The sequence below is a fragment of the Chiloscyllium punctatum genome, chromosome 6, assembly GCF_047496795.1.
Source record: "Chiloscyllium punctatum isolate Juve2018m chromosome 6, sChiPun1.3, whole genome shotgun sequence".
In the NCBI taxonomy this organism is placed as follows: Eukaryota; Metazoa; Chordata; class Chondrichthyes; order Orectolobiformes; family Hemiscylliidae; genus Chiloscyllium; species Chiloscyllium punctatum.
This window is the reverse complement of record NC_092744.1, coordinates 33564475-33583653: the sequence shown is the minus strand read 5'-3', so window position 1 is coordinate 33583653 and position 19179 is coordinate 33564475. Positions and strand designations below refer to the sequence as shown.

General features: G+C 37.3%; 1 protein-coding gene across 1 annotated transcript in view; it reads left to right on the top strand.

Annotated features, from left to right (window-relative positions):
- Positions 1 to 19179, top strand: part of LOC140478647 (uncharacterized) — a 106305-nt gene that overhangs the window by 21175 nt on the left and 65951 nt on the right. The window contains exons 9-30 of the mRNA XM_072571863.1: positions 381 to 500; positions 1196 to 1345; positions 2162 to 2281; positions 2977 to 3126; positions 3943 to 4062; positions 4758 to 4907; positions 5728 to 5847; positions 6543 to 6692; positions 7509 to 7628; positions 8324 to 8473; positions 9288 to 9407; positions 10103 to 10252; positions 11069 to 11188; positions 11884 to 12033; positions 12850 to 12969; positions 13665 to 13814; positions 14635 to 14754; positions 15450 to 15599; positions 16420 to 16539; positions 17235 to 17384; positions 18205 to 18324; positions 19020 to 19169. Of these exons, the coding sequence (XP_072427964.1) occupies positions 381 to 500; positions 1196 to 1345; positions 2162 to 2281; positions 2977 to 3126; positions 3943 to 4062; positions 4758 to 4907; positions 5728 to 5847; positions 6543 to 6692; positions 7509 to 7628; positions 8324 to 8473; positions 9288 to 9407; positions 10103 to 10252; positions 11069 to 11188; positions 11884 to 12033; positions 12850 to 12969; positions 13665 to 13814; positions 14635 to 14754; positions 15450 to 15599; positions 16420 to 16539; positions 17235 to 17384; positions 18205 to 18324; positions 19020 to 19169 (2970 nt within the window). The remainder of the gene's footprint in view (positions 1 to 380; positions 501 to 1195; positions 1346 to 2161; positions 2282 to 2976; positions 3127 to 3942; positions 4063 to 4757; positions 4908 to 5727; positions 5848 to 6542; positions 6693 to 7508; positions 7629 to 8323; positions 8474 to 9287; positions 9408 to 10102; positions 10253 to 11068; positions 11189 to 11883; positions 12034 to 12849; positions 12970 to 13664; positions 13815 to 14634; positions 14755 to 15449; positions 15600 to 16419; positions 16540 to 17234; positions 17385 to 18204; positions 18325 to 19019; positions 19170 to 19179) is intronic.

Genomic DNA, 19179 nt, shown 5'->3' with positions numbered 1-19179 from the left:
GAGTAGAGTACGAACTTACAGATGCATTTTATCACAAATGTACGATAGTCATTGTTGTAAATGTGGGCTAAAATAGTTAGTGCATGTTAACTGTGTACATGAAGCAAGCCAGACAAAACTGTGAGAGAAATGAAAGATTGGTTTGCACGTCCAGGGAACAGATGAATCTAACCTGTAGATTTACAGAATATTTTATTTTACTGAAAGTTTTAATTTAGTGACTTTCCCAATGTACCAGCTACAAATGCATTAACCCATTTACAGATGGTTCGCAGGCATTCCAAATTTGACTTAGAATTTAACTTTCTGACATTAGATGGCTATGTTAAGAGTCATGTTGTGTTGGAAATCATGTCTAAAGTTTGATTTTTATTGCACAGGTACATCAAGTGTTTCTACATCGACAACCACTGAATCATCTTCAACACCTGTACAATCAACAACTACAATACCGACCTCCACATCCACAAATCCACCACCAAGTACATCAGAACCAACAGGTATGCAGACTTCCAGTAAAATGAATTTTTGCCTCAGAATCACAGCTGGAAACACCGTAATTACCTACCTCTTCTTTTAAAGGAGATTTTATAATATGTCATGACATATTCTTGAAATACATGTCGAAACCCTGATCTGAATCAGTGGACAATGTAGTCTTGTCACAACAACTGGTCCAATCATTAATGAATTGATTAGATTCAATGCCATCAACCCATGTTCTAGTAAAGTTAGTTTTGGAAATTATTGATTGAAAGTGGAGAGCAATGGCCATGCAACATGTTGACAAACGTTAACCGCAGTTCCAATAAAGAGAGGAGCAACATTATACAATGGGTGCATTTTAGTTCAAATGCATGATAATCATTGCTGGGCCAATTTGAAGTGTTAATGCACATTAGTTCTGCCTCTGGACAAATGTGTGTAAGATTCAGAGCAAACGGAAGGATTGGTTACTACATTCTAGGATCTGACAAAACTAACCTGCTTCATGGACACAATCATTTGTTTTTAAGTGAAAACGTTACGTCTGAACTCTCCGAATGCAACAGCTCAAATGAACATGCATTTTTCACAGATTAACTGTTTTACAGAACAAATTCAGCTGAAAATGTAACAATGTCACATTGCGTGGGGCAGTTATGGTTCAATCAAGATTGTAATTAAAAGCAAATTTTTGTTTTTTATTGCACAGGTACATCAAGTGTTTCAACAACTGCTCCTACTGAATCATCTTCAACATTTATACCATCAACGACTACAATACCAACCTCCACATCCACGACTCCTCCAGCAGCTACATCCGAACGCACAAGTACACAGACCTCCACTCCGCCAAGAACAGGTAAGTTCACACCGACCTGAACAACGGGTTTCAGTTTGGTATCGACAGGAACTAAGAAGCATCAGAAATTTCTCTCTTGCATCTATTGCAAACTGATGGTTTGGAAAACATTTCAAATCCTTCAAACATTATCATTAATAGTAAGTTTCACAGCACTGCTCGGCTCAGATTCACAGCTGCAAAAGGAACAGTGATATCCACATTTCTGAAAAGAGATTTTGTTACACGTTCTGATAATACATGTTGAAACCCTGATCAAAGTCAGTACGCAAAATTGTACAGTCACTTCAATTGGATTCCATCTTTAATGAATTGAATACATTCAAAACATCAATCCATGTTCTGATTAATGTGGTTTTGGAAATTAGTGATTGAAAGTGGAGAACGATGGCCAACCAACATGTTTGTGCTAATTTAGACTCAGACCCAGTAAGCAGAGTAGAGTACGAACTTACAGATGCATTTTATCACAAATGTACGATAGTCATTGTTGTAAATGTGGGCTAAAATAGTTAGTGCATGTTAACTGTGTACATGAAGCAAGCCAGACAAAACTGTGAGAGAAATGAAAGATTGGTTTGCACGTCCAGGGAACAGATGAATCTAACCTGTAGATTTACAGAATATTTTATTTTACTGAAAGTTTTAATTTAGTGACTTTCCCAATGTACCAGCTACAAATGCATTAACCCATTTACAGATGGTTCGCAGGCATTCCAAATTTGACTTAGAATTTAACTTTCTGACATTAGATGGCTATGTTAAGAGTCATGTTGTGTTGGAAATCATGTCTAAAGTTTGATTTTTATTGCACAGGTACATCAAGTGTTTCTACATCGACAACCACTGAATCATCTTCAACACCTGTACAATCAACAACTACAATACCGACCTCCACATCCACAAATCCACCACCAAGTACATCAGAACCAACAGGTATGCAGACTTCCAGTAAAATGAATTTTTGCCTCAGAATCACAGCTGGAAACACCGTAATTACCTACCTCTTCTTTTAAAGGAGATTTTATAATATGTCATGACATATTCTTGAAATACATGTCGAAACCCTGATCTGAATCAGTGGACAATGTAGTCTTGTCACAACAACTGGTCCAATCATTAATGAATTGATTAGATTCAATGCCATCAACCCATGTTCTAGTAAAGTTAGTTTTGGAAATTATTGATTGAAAGTGGAGAGCAATGGCCATGCAACATGTTGACAAACGTTAACCGCAGTTCCAATAAAGAGAGGAGCAACATTATACAATGGGTGCATTTTAGTTCAAATGCATGATAATCATTGCTGGGCCAATTTGAAGTGTTAATGCACATTAGTTCTGCCTCTGGACAAATGTGTGTAATATTCAGAGCAAACGGAAGGATTGGTTACTACATTCTAGGATCTGACAAAACTAACCTGCTTCATGGACACAATCATTTGTTTTTAAGTGAAAACGTTACGTCTGAACTCTCCGAATGCAACAGCTCAAATGAACATGCATTTTTCACAGATTAACTGTTTTACAGAACAAATTCAGCTGAAAATGTAACAATGTCACAAAGCGTGGGGCAGTTATGGTTCAATCAAGATTGTAATTAAAAGCAAATTTTTGTTTTTTATTGCACAGGTACATCAAGTGTTTCAACAACTGCTCCTACTGAATCATCTTCAACATTTATACCATCAACGACTACAATACCAACCTCCACATCCACGACTCCTCCAGCAGCTACATCCGAACGCACAAGTACACAGACCTCCACTCCGCCAATAACAGGTAAGTTCACACCGACCTGAACAACGGGTTTCACTTTGGTATCGACAGGAACTAACAAGCATCAGAAATTTCTCTCTTGCATCTATTGCAAACTGATGGTTTGGAAAACATTTCAAATCCTTCAAACATTATCATTAATAGTAAGTTTCACAGCACTGCTCGGCTCAGATTCACAGCTGCAAAAGGAACAGTGATATCCACATTTCTGAAAAGAGATTTTGTTACACGTTCTGATAATACATGTTGAAACCCTGATCAAAGTCAGTACGCAAAATTGTACAGTCACTTCAATTGGATTCCATCTTTAATGAATTGAATACATTCAAAACATCAATCCATGTTCTGGTTAAGGTGGTTTTGGAAATTAGTGATTGAAAGTGGAGAACGATGGCCAACCAACATGTTTGTGCTAATTTAGACTCAGACCCAGTAAGCAGAGTAGAGTACGAACTTACAGATGCATTTTATCACAAATGTACGATAGTCATTGTTGTAAATGTGGGCTAAAATAGTTAGTGCATGTTAACTGTGTACATGAAGCAAGCCAGACAAAACTGTGAGAGAAATGAAAGATTGGTTTGCACGTCCAGGGAACAGATGAATCTAACCTGTAGATTTACAGAATATTTTATTTTACTGAAAGTTTTAATTTAGTGACTTTCCCAATGTACCAGCTACAAATGCATTAACCCATTTACAGATGGTTCGCAGGCATTCCAAATTTGACTTAGAATTTAACTTTCTGACATTAGATGGCTATGTTAAGAGTCATGTTGTGTTGGAAATCATGTCTAAAGTTTGATTTTTATTGCACAGGTACATCAAGTGTTTCTACATCGACAACCACTGAATCATCTTCAACACCTGTACAATCAACAACTACAATACCGACCTCCACATCCACAAATCCACCACCAAGTACATCAGAACCAACAGGTATGCAGACTTCCAGTAAAATGAATTTTTGCCTCAGAATCACAGCTGGAAACACCGTAATTACCTACCTCTTCTTTTAAAGGAGATTTTATAATATGTCATGACATATTCTTGAAATACATGTCGAAACCCTGATCTGAATCAGTGGACAATGTAGTCTTGTCACAACAACTGGTCCAATCATTAATGAATTGATTAGATTCAATGCCATCAACCCATGTTCTAGTAAAGTTAGTTTTGGAAATTATTGATTGAAAGTGGAGAGCAATGGCCATGCAACATGTTGACAAACGTTAACCGCAGTTCCAATAAAGAGAGGAGCAACATTATACAATGGGTGCATTTTAGTTCAAATGCATGATAATCATTGCTGGGCCAATTTGAAGTGTTAATGCACATTAGTTCTGCCTCTGGACAAATGTGTGTAATATTCAGAGCAAACGGAAGGATTGGTTACTACATTCTAGGATCTGACAAAACTAACCTGCTTCATGGACACAATCATTTGTTTTTAAGTGAAAACGTTACGTCTGAACTCTCCGAATGCAACAGCTCAAATGAACATGCATTTTTCACAGATTAACTGTTTTACAGAACAAATTCAGCTGAAAATGTAACAATGTCACATTGCGTGGGGCAGTTATGGTTCAATCAAGATTGTAATTAAAAGCAAATTTTTGTTTTTTATTGCACAGGTACATCAAGTGTTCCAACAACTGCTCCTACTGAATCATCTTCAACATTTATACCATCAACGACTACAAGACCAACCTCCACATCCACGACTCCTCCAGCAGCTACATCCGAACGCACAAGTACACAGACCTCCACTCCGCCAATAACAGGTAAGTTCACACCGACCTGAACAACGGGTTTCAGTTTGGTATCGACAGGAACTAAGAAGCATCAGAAATTTCTCTCTTGCATCTATTGCAAACTGATGGTTTGGAAAACATTTCAAATCCTTCAAACATTATCATTAATAGTAAGTTTCACAGCACTGCTCGGCTCAGATTCACAGCTGCAAAAGGAACAGTGATATCCACATTTCTGAAAAGAGATTTTGTTACACGTTCTGATAATACATGTTGAAACCCTGATCAAAGTCAGTACGCAAAATTGTACAGTCACTTCAATTGGATTCCATCTTTAATGAATTGAATACATTCAAAACATCAATCCATGTTCTGGTTAAGGTGGTTTTGGAAATTAGTGATTGAAAGTGGAGAACGATGGCCAACCAACATGTTTGTGCTAATTTAGACTCAGACCCAGTAAGCAGAGTAGAGTACGAACTTACAGATGCATTTTATTACAAATGTACGATAGTCATTGTTGTAAATGTGGGCTAAAATAAAGAGTTAGTGCATGTTAACTGTGTACATGAAGCAAGCCAGACAAAACTGTGAGAGAAATGAAAGATTGGTTTGCACGTCCAGGGAACAGATGAATCTAACCTGTAGATTTACAGAATATTTTATTTTACTGAAAGTTTTAATTTAGTGACTTTCCCAATGTACCAGCTACAAATGCATTAACCCATTTACAGATGGTTCGCAGGCATTCCAAATTTGACTTAGAATTTAACTTTCTGACATTAGATGGCTATGTTAAGAGTCATGTTGTGTTGGAAATCATGTCTAAAGTTTGATTTTTATTGCACAGGTACATCAAGTGTTTCTACATCGACAACCACTGAATCATCTTCAACACCTGTACAATCAACAACTACAATACCGACCTCCACATCCACAAATCCACCACCAAGTACATCAGAACCAACAGGTATGCAGACTTCCAGTAAAATGAATTTTTGCCTCAGAATCACAGCTGGAAACACCGTAATTACCTACCTCTTCTTTTAAAGGAGATTTTATAATATGTCATGACATATTCTTGAAATACATGTCGAAACCCTGATCTGAATCAGTGGACAATGTAGTCTTGTCACAACAACTGGTCCAATCATTAATGAATTGATTAGATTCAATGCCATCAACCCATGTTCTAGTAAAGTTAGTTTTGGAAATTATTGATTGAAAGTGGAGAGCAATGGCCATGCAACATGTTGACAAACGTTAACCGCAGTTCCAATACAGAGAGGAGCAACATTATACAATGGGTGCATTTTAGTTCAAATGCATGATAATCATTGCTGGGCCAATTTGAAGTGTTAATGCACATTAGTTCTGCCTCTGGAGAAATGTGGGTAATATTCAGAGCAAACGGAAGGATTGGTTACTACATTCTAGGATCTGACAAAACTAACCTGCTTCATGGACACAATCATTTGTTTTTAAGTGAAAACGTTACGTCTGAACTCTCCGAATGCAACAGCTCAAATGAACATGCATTTTTCACAGATTAACTGTTTTACAGAACAAATTCAGCTGAAAATGTAACAATGTCACATTGCGTGGGGCAGTTATGGTTCAATCAAGATTGTAATTAAAAGCAAATTTTTGTTTTTTATTGCACAGGTACATCAAGTGTTTCAACAACTGCTCCTACTGAATCATCTTCAACATTTATACCATCAACGACTACAATACCAACCTCCACATCCACGACTCCTCCAGCAGCTACATCCGAACGCACAAGTACACAGACCTCCACTCCGCCAATAACAGGTAGGTTCACACCGACCTGAACAACGGGTTTCAGTTTGGTATCGACAGGAACTAAGAAGCATCAGAAATTTCTCTCTTGCATCTATTGCAAACTGATGGTTTGGAAAACATTTCAAATCCTTCAAACATTATCATTAATAGTAAGTTTCACAGCACTGCTCGGCTCAGATTCACAGCTGCAAAAGGAACAGTGATATCCACATTTCTGAAAAGAGATTTTGTTACACGTTCTGATAATACATGTTGAAACCCTGATCAAAGTCAGTACGCAAAATTGTACAGTCACTTCAATTGGATTCCATCTTTAATGAATTGAATACATTCAAAACATCAATCCATGTTCTGGTTAAGGTGGTTTTGGAAATTAGTGATTGAAAGTGGAGAACGATGGCCAACCAACATGTTTGTGCTAATTTAGACTCAGACCCAGTAAGCAGAGTAGAGTACGAACTTACAGATGCATTTTATCACAAATGTACGATAGTCATTGTTGTAAATGTGGGCTAAAATAGTTAGTGCATGTTAACTGTGTACATGAAGCAAGCCAGACAAAACTGTGAGAGAAATGAAAGATTGGTTTGCACGTCCAGGGAACAGATGAATCTAACCTGTAGATTTACAGAATATTTTATTTTACTGAAAGTTTTAATTTAGTGACTTTCCCAATGTACCAGCTATAAATGCATTAACCCATTTACAGATGGTTCGCAGGCATTCCAAATTTGACTTAGAATTTAACTTTCTGACATTAGATGGCTATGTTAAGAGTCATGTTGTGTTGGAAATCATGTCTAAAGTTTGATTTTTATTGCACAGGTACATCAAGTGTTTCTACATCGACAACCACTGAATCATCTTCAACACCTGTACAATCAACAACTACAATACCGACCTCCACATCCACAAATCCACCACCAAGTACATCAGAACCAACAGGTATGCAGACTTCCAGTAAAATGAATTTTTGCCTCAGAATCACAGCTGGAAACACCGTAATTACCTACCTCTTCTTTTAAAGGAGATTTTATAATATGTCATGACATATTCTTGAAATACATGTCGAAACCCTGATCTGAATCAGTGGACAATGTAGTCTTGTCACAACAACTGGTCCAATCATTAATGAATTGATTAGATTCAATGCCATCAACCCATGTTCCAGTAAAGTTAGTTTTGGAAATTATTGATTGAAAGTGGAGAGCAATGGCCATGCAACATGTTGACAAACGTTAACCGCAGTTCCAATACAGAGAGGAGCAACATTATACAATGGGTGCATTTTAGTTCAAATGCATGATAATCATTGCTGGGCCAATTTGAAGTGTTAATGCACATTAGTTCTGCCTCTGGACAAATGTGGGTAATATTCAGAGCAAACGGAAGGATTGGTTACTACATTCTAGGATCTGACAAAACTAACCTGCTTCATGGACACAATCATTTGTTTTTAAGTGAAAACGTTACGTCTGAACTCTCCGAATGCAACAGCTCAAATGAACATGCATTTTTCACAGATTAACTGTTTTACAGAACAAATTCAGCTGAAAATGTAACAATGTCACATTGCGTGGGGCAGTTATGGTTCAATCAAGATTGTAATTAAAAGCAAATTTTTGTTTTTTATTGCACAGGTACATCAAGTGTTTCAACAACTGCTCCTACTGAATCATCTTCAACATTTATACCATCAACGACTACAATACCAACCTCCACATCCACGACTCCTCCAGCAGCTACATCCGAACGCACAAGTACACAGACCTCCACTCCGCCAATAACAGGTAGGTTCACACCGACCTGAACAACGGGTTTCAGTTTGGTATCGACAGGAACTAAGAAGCATCAGAAATTTCTCTCTTGCATCTATTGCAAACTGATGGTTTGGAAAACATTTCAAATCCTTCAAACATTATCATTAATAGTAAGTTTCACAGCACTGCTCGGCTCAGATTCACAGCTGCAAAAGGAACAGTGATATCCACATTTCTGAAAAGAGATTTTGTTACACGTTCTGATAATACATGTTGAAACCCTGATCAAAGTCAGTACGCAAAATTGTACAGTCACTTCAATTGGATTCCATCTTTAATGAATTGAATACATTCAAAACATCAATCCATGTTCTGGTTAAGGTGGTTTTGGAAATTAGTGATTGAAAGTGGAGAACGATGGCCAACCAACATGTTTGTGCTAATTTAGACTCAGACCCAGTAAGCAGAGTAGAGTACGAACTTACAGATGCATTTTATCACAAATGTACGATAGTCATTGTTGTAAATGTGGGCTAAAATAGTTAGTGCATGTTAACTGTGTACATGAAGCAAGCCAGACAAAACTGAGAGAAATGAAAGATTGGTTTGCACGTCCAGGGAACAGATGAATCTAACCTGTAGATTTACAGAATATTTTATTTTACTGAAAGTTTTAATTTAGTGACTTTCCCAATGTACCAGCTACAAATGCATTAACCCATTAACAGATGGCTCGCAGGCATTCCAAATTTGACTTAGAATTTAACTTTCTGACATTAGATGGCTATGTTAAGAGTCATGTTGTGTTGGAAATCATGTCTAAAGTTTGATTTTTATTGCACAGGTACATCAAGTGTTTCTACATCGACAACCACTGAATCATCTTCAACACCTGTACAATCAACAACTACAATACCGACCTCCACATCCACAAATCCACCACCAAGTACATCAGAACCAACAGGTATGCAGACTTCCAGTAAAATGAATTTTTGCCTCAGAATCACAGCTGGAAACACCGTAATTACCTACCTCTTCTTTTAAAGGAGATTTTATAATATGTCATGACATATTCTTGAAATACATGTCGAAACCCTGATCTGAATCAGTGGACAATGTAGTCTTGTCACAACAACTGGTCCAATCATTAATGAATTGATTAGATTCAATGCCATCAACCCATGTTCTAGTAAAGTTAGTTTTGGAAATTATTGATTGAAAGTGGAGAGCAATGGCCATGCAACATGTTGACAAACGTTAACCGCAGTTCCAATACAGAGAGGAGCAACATTATACAATGGGTGCATTTTAGTTCAAATGCATGATAATCATTGCTGGGCCAATTTGAAGTGTTAATGCACATTAGTTCTGCCTCTGGAGAAATGTGGGTAATATTCAGAGCAAACGGAAGGATTGGTTACTACATTCTAGGATCTGACAAAACTAACCTGCTTCATGGACACAATCATTTGTTTTTAAGTGAAAACGTTACGTCTGAACTCTCCGAATGCAACAGCTCAAATGAACATGCATTTTTCACAGATTAACTGTTTTACAGAACAAATTCAGCTGAAAATGTAACAATGTCACATTGCGTGGGGCAGTTATGGTTCAATCAAGATTGTAATTAAAAGCAAATTTTTGTTTTTTATTGCACAGGTACATCAAGTGTTTCAACAACTGCTCCTACTGAATCATCTTCAACATTTATACCATCAACGACTACAATACCAACCTCCACATCCACGACTCCTCCAGCAGCTACATCCGAACGCACAAGTACACAGACCTCCACTCCGCCAATAACAGGTAGGTTCACACCGACCTGAACAACGGGTTTCAGTTTGGTATCGACAGGAACTAAGAAGCATCAGAAATTTCTCTCTTGCATCTATTGCAAACTGATGGTATGGAAAACATTTCAAATCCTTCAAACATTATCATTAATAGTAAGTTTCACAGCACTGCTCGGCTCAGATTCACAGCTGCAAAAGGAACAGTGATATCCACATTTCTGAAAAGAGATTTTGTTACACGTTCTGATAATACATGTTGAAACCCTGATCAAAGTCAGTACGCAAAATTGTACAGTCACTTCAATTGGATTCCATCTTTAATGAATTGAATACATTCAAAACATCAATCCATGTTCTGGTTAAGGTGGTTTTGGAAATTAGTGATTGAAAGTGGAGAACGATGGCCAACCAACATGTTTGTGCTAATTTAGACTCAGACCCAGTAAGCAGAGTAGAGTACGAACTTACAGATGCATTTTATCACAAATGTACGATAGTCATTGTTGTAAATGTGGGCTAAAATAGTTAGTGCATGTTAACTGTGTACATGAAGCAAGCCAGACAAAACTGTGAGAGAAATGAAAGATTGGTTTGCACGTCCAGGGAACAGATGAATCTAACCTGTAGATTTACAGAATATTTTATTTTACTGAAAGTTTTAATTTAGTGACTTTCCCAATGTACCAGCTACAAATGCATTAACCCATTTACAGATGGTTCGCAGGCATTCCAAATTTGACTTAGAATTTAACTTTCTGACATTAGATGGCTATGTTAAGAGTCATGTTGTGTTGGAAATCATGTCTAAAGTTTGATTTTTATTGCACAGGTACATCAAGTGTTTCTACATCGACAACCACTGAATCATCTTCAACACCTGTACAATCAACAACTACAATACCGACCTCCACATCCACAAATCCACCACCAAGTACATCAGAACCAACAGGTATGCAGACTTCCAGTAAAATGAATTTTTGCCTCAGAATCACAGCTGGAAACACCGTAATTACCTACCTCTTCTTTTAAAGGAGATTTTATAATATGTCATGACATATTCTTGAAATACATGTCGAAACCCTGATCTGAATCAGTGGACAATGTAGTCTTGTCACAACAACTGGTCCAATCATCAATGAATTGATTAGATTCAATGCCATCAACCCATGTTCTAGTAAAGTTAGTTTTGGAAATTATTGATTGAAAGTGGAGAGCAATGGCCATGCAACATGTTGACAAACGTTAACCGCAGTTCCAATACAGAGAGGAGCAACATTATACAATGGGTGCATTTTAGTTCAAATGCATGATAATCATTGCTGGGCCAATTTGAAGTGTTAATGCACATTAGTTCTGCCTCTGGAGAAATGTGGGTAATATTCAGAGCAAACGGAAGGATTGGTTACTACATTCTAGGATCTGACAAAACTAACCTGCTTCATGGACACAATCATTTGTTTTTAAGTGAAAACGTTACGTCTGAACTCTCCGAATGCAACAGCTCAAATGAACATGCATTTTTCACAGATTAACTGTTTTACAGAACAAATTCAGCTGAAAATGTAACAATGTCACATTGCGTGGGGCAGTTATGGTTCAATCAAGATTGTAATTAAAAGCAAATTTTTGTTTTTTATTGCACAGGTACATCAAGTGTTTCAACAACTGCTCCTACTGAATCATCTTCAACATTTATACCATCAACGACTACAATACCAACCTCCACATCCACGACTCCTCCAGCAGCTACATCCGAACGCACAAGTACACAGACCTCCACTCCGCCAATAACAGGTAGGTTCACACCGACCTGAACAACGGGTTTCAGTTTGGTATCGACAGGAACTAAGAAGCATCAGAAATTTCTCTCTTGCATCTATTGCAAACTGATGGTTTGGAAAACATTTCAAATCCTTCAAACATTATCATTAATAGTAAGTTTCACAGCACTGCTCGGCTCAGATTCACAGCTGCAAAAGGAACAGTGATATCCACATTTCTGAAAAGAGATTTTGTTACACGTTCTGATAATACATGTTGAAACCCTGATCAAAGTCAGTACGCAAAATTGTACAGTCACTTCAATTGGATTCCATCTTTAATGAATTGAATACATTCAAAACATCAATCCATGTTCTGGTTAAGGTGGTTTTGGAAATTAGTGATTGAAAGTGGAGAACGATGGCCAACCAACATGTTTGTGCTAATTTAGACTCAGACCCAGTAAGCAGAGTAGAGTACGAACTTACAGATGCATTTTATCACAAATGTACGATAGTCATTGTTGTAAATGTGGGCTAAAATAGTTAGTGCATGTTAACTGTGTACATGAAGCAAGCCAGACAAAACTGTGAGAGAAATGAAAGATTGGTTTGCACGTCCAGGGAACAGATGAATCTAACCTGTAGATTTACAGAATATTTTATTTTACTGAAAGTTTTAATTTAGTGACTTTCCCAATGTACCAGCTACAAATGCATTAACCCATTTACAGATGGTTCGCAGGCATTCCAAATTTGGCTTAGAATTTAACTTTCTGACATTAGATGGCTATGTTAAGAGTCATGTTGTGTTGGAAATCATGTCTAAAGTTTGATTTTTATTGCACAGGTACATCAAGTGTTTCTACATCGACAACCACTGAATCATCTTCAACACCTGTACAATCAACAACTACAATACCGACCTCCACATCCACAAATCCACCACCAAGTACATCAGAACCAACAGGTATGCAGACTTCCAGTAAAATGAATTTTTGCCTCAGAATCACAGCTGGAAACACCGTAATTACCTACCTCTTCTTTTAAAGGACATTTTATAATATGTCATGACATATTCTTGAAATACATGTCGAAACCCTGATCTGAATCAGTGGACAATGTAGTCTTGTCACAACAACTGGTCCAATCATTAATGAATTGATTAGATTCAATGCCATCAACCCATGTTCTAGTAAAGTTAGTTTTGGAAATTATTGATTGAAAGTGGAGAGCAATGGCCATGCAACATGTTGACAAACGTTAACCGCAGTTCCAATACAGAGAGGAGCAACATTATACAATGGGTGCATTTTAGTTCAAATGCATGATAATCATTGCTGGGCCAACTTGAAGTGTTAATGCACATTAGTTCTGCCTCTGGACAAATGTGTGTAATATTCAGAGCAAACGGAAGGATTGGTTACTACATTCTAGGATCTGACAAAACTAACCTGCTTCATGGACACAATCATTTGTTTTTAAGTGAAAACGTTACGTCTGAACTCTCCGAATGCAACAGCTCAAATGAACATGCATTTTTCACAGATTAACTGTTTTACAGAACAAATTCAGCTGAAAATGTAACAATGTCACATTGCGTGGGGCAGTTATGGTTCAATCAAGATTGTAATTAAAAGCAAATTTTTGTTTTTTATTGCACAGGTACATCAAGTGTTTCAACAACTGCTCCTACTGAATCATCTTCAACATTTATACCATCAACGACTACAATACCAACCTCCACATCCACGACTCCTCCAGCAGCTACATCCGAACGCACAAGTACACAGACCTCCACTCCGCCAATAACAGGTAAGTTCACACCGACCTGAACAACGGGTTTCAGTTTGGTATCGACAGGAACTAAGAAGCATCAGAAATTTCTCTCTTGCATCTATTGCAAATTGATGGTTTGGAAAACATTTCAAATCCTTCAAACATTATCATTAATAGTAAGTTTCACAGCACTGCTCGGCTCAGATTCACAGCTGCAAAAGGAACAGTGATATCCACATTTCTGAAAAGAGATTTTGTTACACGTTCTGATAATACATGTTGAAACCCTGATCAAAGTCAGTACGCAAAATTGTACAGTCACTTCAATTGGATTCCATCTTTAATGAATTGAATACATTCAAAACATCAATCCATGTTCTGGTTAAGGTGGTTTTGGAAATTAGTGATTGAAAGTGGAGAACGATGGCCAACCAACATGTTTGTGCTAATTTAGACTCAGACCCAGTAAGCAGAGTAGAGTACGAACTTACAGATGCATTTTATCACAAATGTACGTTAGTCATTGTTGTAAATGTGGGCTAAAATAAAGAGTTAGTGCATTTTAACTGTGTACATGAAGCAAGCCAGACAAAACTGTGAGAGAAATGAAAGATTGGTTTGCACGTCCAGGGAACAGATGAATCTAACCTGTAGATTTACAGAATATTTTATTTTACTGAAAGTTTTAATTTAGTGACTTTCCCAATGTACCAGCTACAAATGCATTAACCCATTTACAGATGGTTCGCAGGCATTCCAAATTTGACTTAGAATTTAACTTTCTGACATTAGATGGCTATGTTAAGAGTCATGTTGTGTTGGAAATCATGTCTAAAGTTTGATTTTTATTGCACAGGTACATCAAGTGTTTCTACATCGACAACCACTGAATCATCTTCAACACCTGTACAATCAACAACTACAATACCGACCTCCACATCCACAAATCCACCACCAAGTACATCAGAACCAACAGGTATGCAGACTTCCAGTAAAATGAATTTTTGCCTCAGAATCACAGCTGGAAACACCGTAATTACCTACCTCTTCTTTTAAAGGACATTTTATAATATGTCATGACATATTCTTGAAATACATGTCGAAACCCTGATCTGAATCAGTGGACAATGTAGTCTTGTCACAACAACTGGTCCAATCATCAATGAATTGATTAGATTCAATGCCATCAACCCATGTTCTAGTAAAGTTAGTTTTGGAAATTATTGATTGAAAGTGGAGAGCAATGGCCATGCAACATGTTGACAAACGTTAACCGCAGTTCCAATACAGAGAGGAGCAACATTATACAATGGGTGCATTTTAGTTCAAATGCATGATAATCATTGCTGGGCCAATTTGAAGTGTTAATGCACATTAGTTCTGCCTCTGGAGAAATGTGGGTAATATTCAGAGCAAACGGAAGGATTGGTTACTACATTCTAGGATCTGACAAAACTAACCTGCTTCATGGACACAATCATTTGTTTTTAAGTGAAAACGTTACGTCTGAACTCTCCGAATGCAACAGCTCAAATGAACATGCATTTTTCACAGATTAACTGTTTTACAGAACAAATTCAGCTGAAAATGTAACAATGTCACATTGCGTGGGGCAGTTATGGTTCAATCAAGATTGTAATTAAAAGCAAATTTTTGTTTTTTATTGCACAGGTACATCAAGTGTTTCAACAACTGCTCCTACTGAATCATCTTCAACATTTATACCATCAACGACTACAATACCAACCTCCACATCCACGACTCCTCCAGCAGCTACATCCGAACGCACAAGTACACAGACCTCCACTCCGCCAATAACAGGTAAGTTCACACCGACCTGAACAACGGGTTTCAGTTTGGTATCGACAGGAACTAAGAAGCATCAGAAATTTCTCTCTTGCATCTATTGCAAACTGATGGTTTGGAAAACATTTCAAATCCTTCAAACATTATCATTAATAGTAAGTTTCACAGCACTGCTCGGCTCAGATTCACAGCTGCAAAAGGAACAGTGATATCCACATTTCTGAAAAGAGATTTTGTTACACGTTCTGATAATACATGTTGAAACCCTGATCAAAGTCAGTACGCAAAATTGTACAGTCACTTCAATTGGATTCCATCTTTAATGAATTGAATACATTCAAAACATCAATCCATGTTCTGGTTAAGGTGGTTTTGGAAATTAGTGATTGAAAGTGGAGAACGATGGCCAACCAACATGTTTGTGCTAATTTAGACTCAGACCCAGTAAGCAGAGTAGAGTACGAACTTACAGATGCATTTTATCACAAATGTACGATAGTCATTGTTGTAAATGTGGGCTAAAATAAAGAGTTAGTGCATGTTAACTGTGTACATGAAGCAAGCCAGACAAAACTGTGAGAGAAATGAAAGATTGGTTTGCACGTCCAGGGAACAGATGAATCTAACCTGTAGATTTACAGAATATTTTTTTTTACTGAAAGTTTTAATTTAGTGGCTTTCCCAATGTACCAGCTACAAATGCATTAACCCATTTACAGATGGTTCGCAGGCATTCCAAATTTGGCTTAGAATTTAACTTTCTGACATTAGATGGCTATGTTAAGAGTCATGTTGTGTTGGAAATCATGTCTAAAGTTTGATTTTTATTGCACAGGTACATCAAGTGTTTCTACATCGACAATCACTGAATCATCTTCAACACCTGTACAATCAACAACTACAATACCGACCTCCACATCCACAAATCCACCACCAAGTACATCAGAACCAACAGGTATGCGGACTTCCAGTAAAATGAATTTTTGCCTCAGAATCACAGCTGGAAACACCGTAATTACCTACCTCTTCTTTTAAAGGAGATTTTATAATATGTCATGACATATTCTTGAAATACATGTTGAAACCCTGATCTGAATCAGTGGACAATGTAGTCTTGTCACAACAACTGGTCCAATCATTAATGAATTGATTAGATTCAATGCCATCAACCCATGTTCTAGTAAAGTTAGTTTTGGAAATTATTGATTGAAAGTGGAGAGCAATGGCCATGCAACATGTTGACAAACGTTAACCGCAGTTCCAATACAGAGAGGAGCAACATTATACAATGGGTGCATTTTAGTTCAAATGCATGATAATCATTGCTGGGCCAATTTGAAGTGTTAATGCACATTAGTTCTGCCTCTGGACAAATGTGTGTAATATTCAGAGCAAACGGAAGGATTGGTTACTACATTCTAGGATCTGACAAAACTAACCTGCTTCATGGACACAATCATTTGTTTTTAAGTGAAAACGTTACGTCTGAACTCTCCGAATGCAACAGCTCAAATGAACATGCATTTTTCACAGATTAACTGTTTTACAGAACAAATTCAGCTGAAAATGTAACAATGTCACATTGCGTGGGGCAGTTATGGTTCAATCAAGATTGTAATTAAAAGCAAATTTTTGTTTTTTATTGCACAGGTACATCAAGTGTTTCAACAACTGCTCCTACTGAATCATCTTCAACATTTATACCATCAACGACTACAATACCAACCTCCACATCCACGACTCCTCCAGCAGCTACATCCGAACGCACAAGTACACAGACCTCCACTCCGCCAATAACAGGTAAGTTCACACCGACCTGAACAACGGGTTTCAGTTTGGTATCGACAGGAACTAAGAAGCATCAGAAATTTCTCTCTTGCATCTATTGCAAATTGATGGTTTGGAAAACATTTCAAATCCTTCAAACATTATCATTAATAGTAAGTTTCACAGCACTGCTCGGCTCAGATTCACAGCTGCAAAAGGAACAGTGATATCCACATTTCTGAAAAGAGATTTTGTTACACGTTCTGATAATACATGTTGAAACCCTGATCAAAGTCAGTACGCAAAATTGTACAGTCACTTCAATTGGATTCCATCTTTAATGAATTGAATACATTCAAAACATCAATCCATGTTCTGGTTAAGGTGGTTTTGGAAATTAGTGATTGAAAGTGGAGAACGATGGCCAACCAACATGTTTGTGCTAATTTAGACTCAGACCCAGTAAGCAGAGTAGAGTACGAACTTACAGATGCATTTTATCACAAATGTACGATAGTCATTGTTGTAAATGTGGGCTAAAATAAAGAGTTAGTGCATGTTAACTGTGTACATGAAGCAAGCCAGACAAAACTGTGAGAGAAATGAAAGATTGGTTTGCACGTCCAGGGAACAGATGAATCTAACCTGTAGATTTACAGAATATTTTATTTTACTGAAAGTTTTAATTTAGTGACTTTCCCAATGTACCAGCTACAAATGCATTAACCCATTTACAGATGGTTCGCAGGCATTCCAAATTTGACTTAGAATTTAACTTTCTGACATTAGATGGCTATGTTAAGAGTCATGTTGTGTTGGAAATCATGTCTAAAGTTTGATTTTTATTGCACAGGTACATCAAGTGTTTCTACATCGACAACCACTGAATCATCTTCAACACCTGTACAATCAACAACTACAATACCGACCTCCACATCCACAAATCCACCACCAAGTACATCAGAACCAACAGGTATGCAGACTTCCAGTAAAATGAATTTTTGCCTCAGAATCACAGCTGGAAACACCGTAATTACCTACCTCTTCTTTTAAAGGAGATTTTATAATATGTCATGACATATTCTTGAAATACATGTCGAAACCCTGATCTGAATCAGTGGACAATGTAGTCTTGTCACAACAACTGGTCCAATCATCAATGAATTGATTAGATTCAATGCCATCAACCCATGTTCTAGTAAAGTTAGTTTTGGAAATTATTGATTGAAAGTGGAGAGCAATGGCCATGCAACATGTTGACAAACGTTAACCGCAGTTCCAATACAGAGAGGAGCAACATTATACAATGGGTGCATTTTAGTTCAAATGCATGATAATCATTGCTGGGCCAATTTGAAGTGTTAATGCACATTAGTTCTGCCTCTGGAGAAATGTGGGTAATATTCAGAGCAAACGGAAGGATTGGTTACTACATTCTAGGATCTGACAAAACTAACCTGCTTCATGGACACAATCATTTGTTTTTAAGTGAAAACGTTACGTCTGAACTCTCCGAATGCAACAGCTCAAATGAACATGCATTTTTCACAGATTAACTGTTTTACAGAACAAATTCAGCTGAAAATGTAACAATGTCACATTGCGTGGGGCAGTTATGGTTCAATCAAGATTGTAATTAAAAGCAAATTTTTGTTTTTTATTGCACAGGTACATCAAGTGTTTCAACAACTGCTCCTACTGAATCATCTTCAACATTTATACCATCAACGACTACAATACCAACCTCCACATCCACGACTCCTCCAGCAGCTACATCCGAACGCACAAGTACACAGACCTCCACTCCGCCAATAACAGGTAGGTTCAC